This window comes from Bombyx mori, chromosome 1 (assembly GCF_030269925.1).
Source record: "Bombyx mori chromosome 1, ASM3026992v2".
Taxonomy (NCBI): Eukaryota; Metazoa; Arthropoda; class Insecta; order Lepidoptera; family Bombycidae; genus Bombyx; species Bombyx mori.
In genome coordinates, this window is record NC_085107.1 from 18,407,375 (window position 1) to 18,422,221 (window position 14,847).

The following is a 14,847-nucleotide window of genomic DNA, read 5'->3' on the forward strand; positions in this document are numbered from 1 at the left end:
ACGGGCCAAATCGCGTATTTATGCAACTAAAAATAAAAAAAGCAATCTTGGAAAAATAACTATTTTCTGATAACAACTAGAACTATCTGTAAACAACTCTTGTTGGGCCAATCTCCGCGAACATCTCTCGATTCCCGCTCGTTTCTTCAGCAAACATTTGGATTGCAGGATTCGTATTCCTTGAGATATTTAATTAAACGTCTGGAAACACTCCGGAGGAAACCGTTTTAACTTTACTCCCGTTCCGAGACTTGAAATCGTTTCGCTTGAGATTTAAAAAGCACTTCAGCACGTTAAAGAGTCGTACAGCTTGATTCCGAACTAGAAATTTTGTAGAAAATAAATTATGTTCAAACATTATGTGTTGCATTTATAGATGTACAATAGTTCGCGTTTAAGTTTCGCTTGCCAGATTGTCACGGTGTCAATATCAGGTTTATTAAGTGAGATTAAACCGAATGAGTCCCTGCAGATTACCTGCCAAAATGTATTTGTAGCCAGCAAGTCTATGCTGGTATATTTATCTAACTGGAAGTAGCTATAGATCTACTTAAAACTGTTCGAATAAATAAATTGAGTCTTTGGATTTAAAAAAGAATGTAACTTAACAATTTTTTTTTTGACGTGCGAGGTAATTTCTTGATTATTTTATAAAAAGCAAATTCCCTGCATATTCAATAACATCAAGATATTTTTTAATATCCGATAGCTGCACTGAAAATGCGAAGATGGTAATAAAATACGTTTTTTTAATAAAATATCGCGAAGATATTTTCTCAGTGCAACATTTTATATTAAAGTCGTCGTCGAATGTTATTAAAATTCTGAATATTAATACCTTACATAGCAAGCGACTATAGTGCCTCTACAAAGCTAGCTAGATATTAAACTCGTGTGGAATGCGAAGCAGTTCTGCTCGTATTAAACGTTGATATTTTCGATGCGCATTATAACGTATATAATAAATACGCTTTGGAAACTATACACGAACTATTTCTGGTATTTTGAAATTAGTTCTCGTCACAACGTTGCGGCTTTGTTATTAAAGTTATGTTTGTTATAAACTAAATATTATACACATTCTGCTATTTTGTGATATATTATTGTTTTTCAAGCTATTGCATAGCTTTTATCGCGGGCTTTGAGCTCGGCGACCGAATCAAGGAATTCCGTAACGAAAATAAAACCTAACACTCCCCACTCCGCCTACCATGTAGCTCGCGTTCAACACATTCACACGTTGCGCTTGTGTAGTGTTTGTGAATAAGCGCACGGTGTGACATCGCATTGTATGCGTATCATGAAATATCTACCCATCTCTCTCTCGCGCGGTCTAGCTTATGAGTGTGAAGAGGACAGTTAATGTTTTGCTTTTGTTAATGTTTATAATTATAGCGTGGTCTTATTTGATTATTGTTTTAATATTAAATTATTATTGTCTAATTATAATTGCATAAGTTGATAAAAAATCTATACATTTATAGCTTACCGCGACAGTCCCCGAGTGCCACACGTATTTTTTGGCCGAGTACTTTGATGTTGTTTAATATATATGTATTTTATTTTCGGGTCCTACATTAGTTTTTTCTTCGAAGTCAGTCTACATAGGATTCGCAGTAAAAAACTTAGCTTTTATCTTACTTCAATATAATATAATAACCCAAACGCACTTTTGTGTTATTCCCCTGTTCTTCCACTGATCATCTTCAAGTCATTCTTGTGTAAGTTTCGTAATAATGTTTAAGGGAAAAAGCTTCTGGATATTTATTGTATATGTATATAATTGTTTTGGTTTGTCACTGTCTCCGTAAGAAAATGTCAGGCCCAATTCTCATATACCTTATATATTGAGTGTCCTCCAGTCCATCTTGCTAATTAGTTAATTCTAATGTTAAACTTTACCTTAGCTCTGACTCGGTGGAAGTAATAATATAATCACAACGAATGTATACTCAAAGTTCAGTGCAAGTTGAGCTCTCTGTAAGACTAGTCTGAACTCAATGCTCAGCCAATCGGGGAACTTCACCTGCAAGCTCGAAGTTGAGCTTCTCGTTCATGTTTTCCTGAAATAGATGTGCTTTATCCGAGCTTCAGAGCGGGGACGTTTGCTATTGTGTACAGACATGAAAACTTTGATGAATACAAAAAGTTCTTAGATATTTCAATTAAATTGTTAGAAAACATTTCGCTCACCCTACAGTGTTTTTCCTTTGCAATATGCTACTTTAGTAAACTATAAAGCATCTTTCATGTATAATTTCATAATTCGTGTAATAAAAATTAAACCTGCAAAAATTATAAATTGCGTAATTCTTGGTGGTCGGGCGTCTTGTGAGCTTGCTCCTGTAGGCATTTTTTTTTTTTTTTTTTTTTTTCCGACCTAATCTGATAGCCTTGAGAGGCTATGTCAGCGTAACCCTAACTTTAGTAGGTGAGCTCACGGGGCTCAACCTGACGATGTTGCTAACACGAACCCTAGCAAGAGCCGTGCTTCGCAGAATCTACCACCGGATCGGAAACGCGACCCACTGAGAAGATCCGGCGAGAAACTCAGTGGGCTGTGTCTGAGAGTTAATTTACTCGTCGAGCCCTTCGTCGCAAGCGACGGGTTCGACGAGAACGGTGACCGGTGCTTGAAGTACCTAAAAGCACCGTTAGTGGATCGGGAGGATCCGAGATGACGTGTTTTGGGCGACGTCGACTGCTTTCCATTCTGTCCGCAGGATCGGGAATGTAGTTACCGGCGGCCACGATGAGCGGGTTCTCGTGTCGTGCCGCTTTATCGAAGTGGCGCATGGACGCCGACTGCAGATACTTACTGATGGACTCTAAGTCCAGGTCGTCGTGGAGGTCGACATTCCTGACGAACCGCGGGGCTCCGACGGCTATCCTGCAAAAACGGGATTGAATGACTTGGAATGATTTTAAGTGTATGCGGGCCGCGTGAGCGAACACTACACTTGCATAGGTCATGACGGAGCGTATGCAAGTTTTGTAGAGTGTCACCTTATTTCTAAGGGACATTTTACTTCGCCTACATATCATCGGGTAGAGACGTCCTAGAATGAAGGCGGAACGGTCGCGTACCGTCTTGATGTGGGGGCGGAATGTCATCCTACTGTCGAGGGTGACGCCTAAGTATTTGACCTTCGGGGCCACGGTATGGGCTGGTCAAACATCGTGATTGGGCGAACGGCGGGGGCGGAGGTGTTGTCGCGCCTAGTCGGGAGAGAGATGCTCAGCGTGGTGTTCGGAGGGCGACCCCTTTTGAAGAGCACCGCTGTGCTTTTCGTGGGGTTGATGTCGATGCGCCACTTCCGGAACCACTGTCCCATGGTGGTAGCTGCGGTCTGAAGTCGTCGATGAAGCAACGCCTTCTTCCTACACGAGTAGTAGATGGCGGTGTCATCGGCGAAGAGCGCCAGATGGGTCTCCGGAGACCGGGGTATATCATTGATATACAAACTAAATAGTAACGGGGAGAGGGCGGAGCCTTGCGGGACTCCGGCTGTGACGTGACGGGGCCGGGAACGCGTTCCCTCGACTCGATATCGGAACGAACGGTTCGACAAGTAGTCTCGTATGATGAGCACGAGTCTGTCTGGCACTCCCATGTTATACAGTTTGTATATCAAACCGTTGTGCCAGACTTTGTCGAACGCCTTCGCTATATCGAAGAAGAGGGCTCCTGTCGGAATGGGTTTCCGCCTGTTCAGCCCTAGTAAGATATGCTCCGTGAGGCGGTGCACTTGTTGGACGCACGAGTGTCTGGCGCGGAATCCAAACTGCTCGTCTATAAGAATTTTATTCGCGGATACGAAGTCCCAGAGGCGTTTGCGAAGGAGCCGTTCGTATAGTTTGCCTATCGCCGGGAGGACACTGATGGGGCGGTAACTCGCGGTTTCGTTTTTTGGTTTGCCCGGCTTGTGTATGCCGATAACGTCCGCTTCTTTCCACGCCGCGGGAAAGATGCAGTTCGTCATAGCAGCATTTAGTATGGTGGCCAACATCGTTATCAGTTGGGCTGGTAATAATTTAAGCGCGCGGTTGCGGATGCCGTCGGAGCCGGGAGCTTTCCGTGGTTGTAGGCTATCGATCGCCTCCTTAACCTCGGAAGTGGTAATGGGGGGTAACGCGTCCGAGGGCGGCAGGGAAGCTCTGCGCTCGACCTCCCTGTCGACGAACTCGGTGTGTTCGGGGTCCGCGCGTTGAGTGCTGGTGGTGCACTGCTCTTGCAGTGCATCGGCCAGCAACTCTGCCTTGTCATCGTCATCGTAAGCCGGTGATTGGCCTGAGGGGCGTACGAGAGGCGGCATAGTGACTATAGTTTCGGACTTGAGGGTCCTAGCTAGTTGCCAGTATGCTTGGTGAGTGGGCGCGAGTTCTTCTAAATAACTATCCCAGTTTTCGTTTCGGGCGTCGCTTAAGCGGGATTTGACCTCCCGCTGTAAGCGACGCATCCGAGTCCGGTTTGAATCCGTGGGATATCGATCGTAGGCCCGGATTGCCGCGTTTCTAATTCTTACGAGGTCCCTAAGATCGGGGGAAAGTCTGATGCGGTGGAAGCAGTCCTCCACATCGACTTGCTTAGAAGATCTTATGATCGCCGTCGAGACGTGATCAGTGAAGATGTTTATGGATTCGACGGTATCCTCGGGGGATGGAGTTGAATCCGGGCCGCAAGGGAGGATTGGTGGAGCGGTGTCAGCTAAGCACGTGCCCAGCTTCTTCCAATCCACCATGGTCCTCGTATCTGGTTCGCGGTTGACTGGGCGACCGAGCTGCATGACGACAGGTCGGTCGTCTGAGTCGAGTTCTGACATTGCCTCGATGGAGCGTAAGCGCAGAGTTACGTTCCTCAGCAGTGCCAGATCTATTGTGCTCGGACGACGCGCGGCGTTGTACGGATAGCACGTGGGGGTCGGGGGGTTGAATATCTCGAATGTGAGGTCGTCTATGAACGCGTCGAGACGCCTACCGTTCACATTCGTGCGATGGCAGTTCCACCTAGTGTGGTGGCAATTTAGATCGCCTGCCAGAATGACCGCGTCCCCCATACCGAGCAGTGTCTCGAGGTCACTGCTCAGGAGGGGTTTGTCAGGGGGGAGATAAACGGATGCGATGACGATCGGCTGGTGTCCCGTCAGCGCGATGCGGCACACTGACGCCTCGATATGTAAGAGCGAGGGAGTATCGAGAGGGACGCAGTGCAGGGCCCTCCTATAGTAAATGACAGTCCCGCCCTTGCGGGTGGAGAGTCTGTCATTCCTAACCATGACGTAATTCGCGACTTTGGGGTCGCGACGCGAGGGCTTTAGGAAGGTCTCCTGCACCAGAAGGATGTCGATGAGATTATCGCGGAGAAACTCATATACTTGATCGCGCTGACGCGCGAGTCCGTTAGCATTATAAAATGCTAACTTTAAGGAGCGCGGTTTTTCCCTACCGTTGTTGCCCATTGATTACCGGTAATCAAACCAGCGTACGCTGGACGGACTCGATGACGTCTATGTATTCAAACGTCGCGTATAAGCGGTCTTCGGCCGTGACCGCTCTGCGCATGGCGTCGGCGAATGAACGCATGCGGTCGATGTTTATCGCGGCGATGTAGTCGCGAATAATCGTAAAGTCGTTTGAGTGCGCGGGGCCGGGGCGAGGTGCGGGACCGGGCGCGGGGGCGGGGCGCGGCGCGAGCAGGGGCTGGGGTGCCGGTGGTTTCCCTGCCAGCGTGAGCGGCAGCGGTTTTGCCCACGCGGAGACGGTGGGCACCGGTGCCGGCACGAAGGCAGGTTTCGGCGCGCGGGGCGCCGAAGTCTTTGGGCCGACGGTTTTCGAAGGCGCGTTGGCCAGACGCTTCCGCGGGGCCTTGGGGCATCCGCGGTAGTTGGCTGTGTGGCCCTGCTTCTGGCAGAGCACACAGCTCGGCGGTTCGGTCGCGGTCTCTTTGACCCGCGAACAGTCGGCTGTCGCGTGGACTACGACCATGCCTATTTATAAGGTGAAGCCGTATTGCGTTTCGGTTTGAGGGGAAGCGCAGTCATCTATACTAATATATAAATCTACAATGGTTTTTACGGATGTTCCGTTATAACTACTGAACCATGCATCCGATTGACTTGAAACTTGGTATCCATGTAGAAAATACATGTACTTAATGGATAGGTTAATATTTATATGAGTGTTGGACTCCCTAATAATAATGACAATAAATAATAATGTTAATTTTAAATGTCCAGCGAAGCGGGCGAGTACGGCTAGTTGTATTATAAAACTGAAACTCGGAACTCATGTTTCGAGCCGAGTGGCGGCATTTACGTTTTCGTTGTCTATGGGCTCCGGTAACCACTTAAGACTAGGTGGACTATGAGCTCGTTCTCTCATCAAACCAATAAATCAGATAATTTTGAGAATTTTTCCTGTAAATGTTTTACTTAAGTCCCTATTTGAATACATATTGGTGGTGTTTTGAGCCCGCACGGAATAATCGTATTTTCAGTTCGAAGGTTAGGTTAAGTGTTGAAAATTCGACCGCTTATGGAGTTACCATACAATAATAACCCCCTTAACACCAGATGATTGACATATATGTCTATATGTCCGTCTTGATCTATTTGGCGTATCTCGTTCCACTATCGTAGCTTTGCGTTAAATTTAATCATAACTGATAAAGATCGCAGTCCAATTAGTATCATCTTGTTTTTATTGCCCTTGTAGTCTCACGAGCATACGGTCCTGATGGTGAGAGGTTACCGTCGCCCATGGACGTCAGCAATGCCAGGGGCAGAGCCGAACCGTTTCCCACCGTTAAAATCTTGTAGAAGCTTCAATCATCTTGTAAAAGATCAAGCATCAATCATCAAACTGGGACGCAAGCGCTCCACCACCGGAAACTAGTAATATTTATAAATCGTAAGACAAATATAACCATGTTGTTACAAAGATACTGGTGGTAGGACCTCTTTTGAGTCCGCACGGGTAGTAATAATGTATTAATAATAATAGTAGTAATGCGTTTTGGTTTGATGGGTGGGGTAGTCGTTTTAACTATACTCTGAGACCTTAGAACTTATATTTCAAGATGGGCCGCGCATTTACGTCATAGATGTCTATGGGCTCCACCAACCATTCAACACCAGGTGTACCAAAAATTTGAAAAAAGTCACATATCTTGAATGTACACATATTAATATAATGTATCTTTTTCTCAAACAGATCAGGGCGTTCATTCGCCCGGTTGAAATTATAGCGTGCTTGCTATCAGCAATCGCGCACGATATTTTTCATCCGGGTGTTAATCAAGGCTTCCTGATTGCAACCTGCAACCATCTAGCAGACCTATACAGGGTAAGTCTATCAGTAATTTATTTGTATTATTAATACATAAATCTAATGTTTTATTTACGAACTACTTATGTAGCTTGAAAACGAGTAAATACGTTTTCTTCTTAAGTACAAAATCGATTTTGAAAAACTAGTGTAATTAATGTATTTGCAATGGGAATGAAACCGTTTTTAATCTTTGGATCCGCACTATATATAGTCATCCTAATAACGGCGAAGGCCTTTTGTCTCTAGTGTAGGTTTCATAAAAAATGTATATTCATTAATAAACAAATATAATACATATAATATGATTGTACGCAATATTTTTACGACAAATATGAAAATGACATCTATCGTAGTCTTTGAGACGGAATACGTCATAGCTTTTTGTGTTCGAAATAGTCACCACGATGCTGGTACATAAAATGTGTATATTATGTACATTACTTACTTTACTTTGAGATAGCTGTTGAAGTCGGATGTCGTGATATAAGATTTTATGTTCAGATTAACAGACGGATAATATATAGGCCTCTAGTTTATTTCGTGTTATTAAAGACCCCTAACAAATCTTTGATGCGCTCTAAACTGGACGTCAATCGTTTGGAAGGTCTTTAAATTAGCTGCCCAATAATGGCATTAGATGATGTTAATAATTTAACGGAACTATTTTATTTTTCAATATAGCAGCGGTAAAGGCTGATTGCTACTCAAAGACGCTCTTTTTATTCGCAGTTAAAACTTATAATTAAATAACAACAACAACACGTGTGGCACTCGGGGACTGCCGCGGTAAAGCTATTGCATAGCATTTTTTATCAATTTATGCAATTATAATTAGACAATAATAATATTATATTAAAACAATAATAAAATAAGACCACACTATATTAAATTTATAAACATTAACAAAAGCAAAACATTAACTGTCCCCTTCACACTCATAAGCTAGACCGCGCGAGAGAGAGATGGGCAGCATTTTCATGATGCGCATGCAGTGCGACGTCACGCCGCGCGCTTATTCACAAACACTACACAAGCGCAACGTGTGAATGTGTTGAACGCGAGCTACATGGTAGGCGGAGTGGGGGGTTAGGTGTTATTTTCGTTACGTAATTTCTTGATTCGGTCGTGGCGCTCAAAGCCCGCGATAAAAGCTATGCAATAACTTAAAAACTTAGCAACGAAAATGAGAAAAGAGAAAAAAAATAACTGCTTTGTTAGTATTTAAATACAGATGGATATAATTAACAAGCGCTTAAACATCTGTGAAGCAACACGCTACAGCGTAAAGTCGTCACGTCGATGAAACCTTAATCTGATTCACGAAATCAATTAGGGCGGTGATCGTTCGCCGGCGCGGTGCTAGTAAAAACCAAGTTTAATTTCACGGGAAGGCGGACTTGGACGCGTTCCGGAAACTACGGCGAGCGATATCCGATCAACATCGGATCTATATCCGGTTATTGCATAAGGGTAGGGTATCGCTGCCGTACCTAGTTTTGCGGTGAATCAGTCATGCGTGAAGGCTCGATTGAGGATCGACCACATGTAATGCTGCTTTCAGACTACGCTATACTATAATGCCATATAGTATAGCAGCCTATACTTAGCCAATAATATATAGTACAGTACAGTGTGAACTTGTCTATAACAATGTATGGTGTGCGATATTGTTCTGCTATGAACTATATGCTCTTATATTTTAGCGTAGTCATTCACTTTGAAAAATGGGCTCCGGTAACTAATGCAAATGTGATATTATGTATTTAAAAAAAAATACGTTCATTCGTTTTCTATGCGTTAGCAAGTATTTCACTTCTTGGACGTGAATTTTCAACTGTTTTTTTGCTTAAAATGCTCTGAAGCTCTCTAAAGCTCTGAGACACAAAACGCAGTAAGGAGACGCGCGATTTATTTTCCCAAATCAATGATAGTCTTCAAGGCGTCTGCATTTGGCAGGTCTTTACCGGTTCTAAATAAATCTTTATAATTTTAATTATAAGCCAAACTACCTTCATAGACTTTTGAGACATTCAAAGACCTCTCGTCTTCGAGTCGCGGTCGATTAAAACACAAACAAGTTTTGTCTGATGGAGCTGCGGAGACCGCCCATACTATTTATTTCTCATTTGCATAAATATTGATCCTACACGCCATTCATCGAACATCACTCAATTTAACTTCAGCGCCAATGTTTGTTTATTTTTCATAGTTGATTTCTTGAATATTTAATAGAACTTTTACACTATCCCTCTTTAGAAGAAATATTAGTTCAGGTTATGATATAGATACGTTATAACCTGGTCGAATTGTTCTGTTTTATTTTAATTAAAAGGCTTCATTAGTAATTCTGAAAAGCTAATTGAAATTCGATTAATTTTCTGGAACTTACAAATAATATTCAGGCGGAAATTGAGAAAGGATTCCGGACGATATGTGCTCATACATACATGTGTGCACTACGAATAAGCGTTCACTCTCATTGCGGTAAACCGCACAATTAGTATGCAAACAAGGCGGTTTGTGGTCAGTTGTCCGATCGCTTTAAATTATTTCCTTTGATAGCAGATGAGCATAGATATAGATAGCATACTGGTGGTAGGACCTCTTGTGAGTCCGCACGGGTAGGTACCACCACCCTGCTTATTTCTGCCGTGAAGCAGTAATGCGTTTCGGTATGAAGGGTGGGGCAGCCGTTGTAACCATAATGAGACCTTAGAACTTATATCTCAAGGTGAGTGGCGGCATTTACGTTTTGGATGTCTATGGGCTCCGGTTACCGCTTAACACCAGATGGGCTGTGAGCTCGTCCACCCATCTAAACAATAAAAAAGGGCATAAGGCCCAGTAAATAGTGGGTAGTCATCGATGCACATAGACTTAAATAATGTCAATGGACTGTTTCGAGGCTCGGTTCAAAATCTCTAATATCAAGTGGCAGTAAAATATCTCTGTACCAGTGACTAGACTAGCTACTAGACACTTTTCCAGATTTTAAAAGTAGGATGATGGGAAACACCAATCGTTTCCTCAGAGCACACCACGTATAAAGATATTTTACTACTAAAAATTGGTTTTATGAATCATTGGTTTTATTAAAGCGTAATAGATTCAAACCCGATTCGAATTGAATGCAAGCGAGAAAATAAACAGAATTTTCTCTTTAAGTAAATATACTCCTTTCGTGTTCTATTTGACATTTTTCGTCATATTAGTGTACGGTTTTCGAAAGCGGCCCTCGACGCGTTTGCGGCTCATTGCATTAACAACATATATAAATACAGACAACCGCATTTCACGAGATACCTTTACGAAATATATTATATTGTTATTTAGATAACTGTTGTGAGTTATTTTAGTAATTTTCATAATTAATTTATTTATTATTAAAAAAAAAGAACACAATATTCCTAACCTAAAAGTACATGTTATTATCCGCAACATGCTTCGTCAGATTTACGAAATTGTGTAATCAAATTTCGGGGATTCGGTCTCGTTTTGATTTTCCATTTCAATCGAAACGCTACGGAATTGATTGATTTAGCGGTTACGTTAACAAAGGGATCGATCTTCGAATAACAAACAAATTTTAAAAATAAAGATATATTTCTTAGCCGACAATATTTCGTTCGTATACGATTTACCCGATCATCAAACACTATTTTTATTGAGTGTTGTATGTTTTATACCGCTTTAGTGTTTAGTAGCGGTATATACACATTATACTGTAGTATATTATAGAATTGATTCATAAATGTAACCGATAAAAAATTTTAAAGAATATTTTTTACTTCTTCCCCTATATATGTATATAAATGAATTGCTGTTCGTTAGTCTCGCTAAAACTTGAGAACGGCTGCACCGATTTGGCTGATTTTGGTCTTAAATTATTTGTGGAAGTCCAGAGAAGGTTTAAAAGGTAGATAAATAAGAAAATGCTCGGAATTAAATAAAAATAACAATTTTGTTTTTCCTTTGATGTGTCCCCCGTCGGACGGATTCCTTTTGTTTGTTATAAGTTTGTTTTATACAAAAGTTTAGGTGTTTTATTTATCGATTGAGGTACTACGAAGTCTGCTCGGTCAGCTTTTTTTTATAAAATATGTTGTCTGTTAGAATTATAATGCGTTCTGTTGAACTGCTTTGAGCGGTTGGTGATTTCTAATTATATTAAAAATATTATTTTAGTGTCGTAAAGCAGTAGACGCTCACGGTTCACCTGACGTTAAGTGGTTTCTGAATCCCACACACAATGACAGCGTGATTGCCGTCACCAATTGCTGGTAGGGCTTATTGTAAGCCAGCACGAGTTAGTATCGCTATCCTAAATGTTTCTGCTGTAAGTCTGTAACTCTGTCTGCACTCCAGTTTTAAGGGGCTATAGCTTTTATACAGTACAACTTTGACTTAGACCTCTTGTCTCAAAGTGGGTAGCGGTTACGTTATGATGTCTATTAACTCCAGAAATCGCCTCCCGTCAGATATGTCATAAAATCGTTGATTCAACTACAAGCATATAAATCCTGTTTGTTTTGACTTTTACGAAAGTTGTTATTACGAGAGACAATGAGTGGATTGTGGGGCCTACCCTTGCGAGCACATAAACCCATATTAATTTCTCATTGGCTGTATTTATATAGATAATTAAATAATATTCTAAGTGACTTGCAAGGCAAGATCCATACTCATTCCACTCGTATGTCGAAAACATAGCAAGTATTTCATATATTACTGTTTCTAAGAAAATTCTCGCTATGAATGTGTTCGAGAATCGTTTTCGTAAATGAAGCTCAAATTTCAGAAGCCAAACATTTGTTATTACATTATTTTTTTACATATAAAGAGCAACTGGTGGTAGAACGTCTTGGGAGTCCGCACGGGTAGGTACCACCACCCCACCTACTTCTGCCGTGTAGCAGTAATGCGTTTCGGCTTGAAGGGCGGGGCAGTCGTTGTGCTGTTAAAACTGAGACCTTATAATTCATGTTTCGAGGTGAGTGGCGGCATTTACGTTGTGGATGTCTATGGGCTCCGGTTACCGCTTAACACCAGATGGGGCGTGAGCTCGTCCAACCATAAAGGCTATAAAATATATATATATTTATTACACAGCCGTCATCAACGTTATAAAAATGTAACACTGCTAACTGACTTCAAACTTTACATTACATCTTTACAGAATTTTTCTTATTCTTCTTAACGACTTCTTTCCTGACAGAGTGGTCTTGATCGCTATGTAACCTTGCAAGAGTCTAAGTTGACGCGTTTTACAATGCCCTACCATCTATCTCTTCCTGGTATTCTATTCACCTATTATGTCAATTCTCCTATAATGCTAAGAATGTTATGGTACTTGTGGACATAAGCCCTTCTTAAAGTTCGTTTGGTGGCTGAAACCTTTGAGTGTATCAATGTAAGGGATCGAAAACGTACTTTTTCATTATTTTTAAAAGGCACTCGATGTATCTAATACAGAAAAAAAAATATCAGCTCAAGATATCGGGGAACGCAGTGGAGGTTCGCTCACAATTTTGGGCTCGTGAAATTGAACTCACTAAAACCGTATCTAAATTAAGCAAATGAATGCTGTCCTATTTTGAGATCGTAAAATTTTCATTTCATTTTGATTTCCAGGACCTCTTACATCCTGTTTAATAAGTTATGATATCTGTCAGTTAAAGTTGCTTAGAATCCGAACCCGTCACCGCAATAAGCGTAAGACGCAGTGGCCTGTGGAGATCTCGATGTGGTGAGGAACATTATTGTCGGTTATGTTTGTCTTTCATCTCACTTAGTTAATAACTAAAAATAAAATTACGTATGACATATGCAATTTTGTTATCTTTTTTATAGTAAACCCAACATAATACCTTAAATTAATTTTAATTAAAAGATAAAATACGGTTAACAAAAATAAGAAAGCAAACAAAGATCATAGATATAAAATACCGAATACAACAACTGAAATGGAAATGGGCTGGACATTTAATTCGAAATAAAACAGAAAAATGGGCCAAAGGAGTGACAGAATGGCGTCCTAGATATAAAAAGCGAAATAGAGGAAGACAGCAACGTAGATGGGAAGATGACATCAAAAAAGTGGCAGGAACGACTTGGATGAGAAAAACGCAGGATAGAATATTATGGAGAACCCTTGGGGAGGCCTATGCTGTACAGCAAGACGATCAAGAAACCGGTGTCGAATAATAAAACTAGATAATAAGTGTATTAAAAATGTAACTTAAATTAGATTGTTAATAAAGGCTTATATTATATTATTATTATTATATAATACCTTAAATTTCGACGGCGCACGTACGCGTACTCAGAAAAATAGTGTTTCGGTAACTTGGCTGTGTTTTTTGCGGCTAAAGTAAACGTCAATGTTTTCTTAGGCTTCACAACTTTAAGATAAGGTACCCTCGTGACACGCCTGTTGTACGACCATTTTGAGAGTTATTTTTGATGTTTATTTCTGGGCTAACACTGATCCCTAGATTCAAATTCTTTGAGGAGAGATGTGCTCCGCACTAAACGCTTCACTTTCCCCCCTTTGCCTTTCATGGGTTCTGTCTCATGCGAGGTTCGGACGCGGGTTGTTGAGGGACAGGAGGTTGTAAAAAAAAAAGATTCAAATTCTTCCATCTATTCGCTTTCACAGATAATACATAAACACATATACACACATGCGCGTACACACACAAACAAACCGACACAAACCACATAAACGCACACATACAATACAACAGACCGCAATTGTGCCAGTCTGACATTAAGCTCAAACAGATAATTTTAAAATAATTGTTCAATTAAATTTTCTCTATAACACGCCACTAGTGTTTTCGCCACCGATTCATAAATGGTAGGATATGGCGTTGGAAATAAATTAAGTTCAGCGCTATAAATCTTCGAAATTGATGTAATACAATCAATGAAATTCTGAAGCCAAATATCACTGTTACTTTATAATCTTGCAATTGAAATAAAGTATTAGATGAATATTTTTTTACAAATACATTTTTCCCGGTTGTACTTTTGTTATTTTTAAAACAAATACCTACAGTCAAAGTAGACAATTAAAGCATAGTTCGAAAGTAAAATCGAATGTAAAACTTACAATGTGGTCGTATAAACCCATGTTTCATTAAAGGTCTGTTCTCAATTACAATCGACCTCGACAACGTTCAGGAGCTTAGCAACTTGTTGCGCAGTCTAGTCGCCTCGAAAGACGTGTGCTTTATTCAACTACGGCTTAGCAATTTAAGTTCGAGAGCTTTCATAACGAAACGATCGAAGAGCGATTTTGTTATGTTCGTATTGTATCAATACGCTGAGACTATTAACACTATTTCTAAATTCGAAAGGCATTCTACAAAAATAATAAGATGTAATAAATAATAGTTTTTTTAAAATTGCACACAATGATACAATGCTAACGTTCAATACGCTAACTAAAGAAATGATTAATCTCTGCAACTGAGGGGAAATAAAACTTCTAATGCACAAAATATTGATCTTATG

At 41.0% G+C, this 14,847-nt stretch overlaps 1 protein-coding gene across 9 annotated transcripts in view; it reads left to right on the top strand.

The window, feature by feature from the left end:
• LOC101739482 (uncharacterized) overlaps positions 1-14,847 on the top strand; it is a 160,661-nt gene that overhangs the window by 84,888 nt on the left and 60,926 nt on the right. For all 9 annotated transcript variants that reach the window (XM_062670746.1, XM_062670744.1, XM_012696328.4 and 6 more), the window contains exon 8: positions 7,213-7,344. In XM_062670746.1, the coding sequence (XP_062526730.1) occupies positions 7,213-7,344 (132 nt within the window). The remainder of the gene's footprint in view (positions 1-7,212; positions 7,345-14,847) is intronic.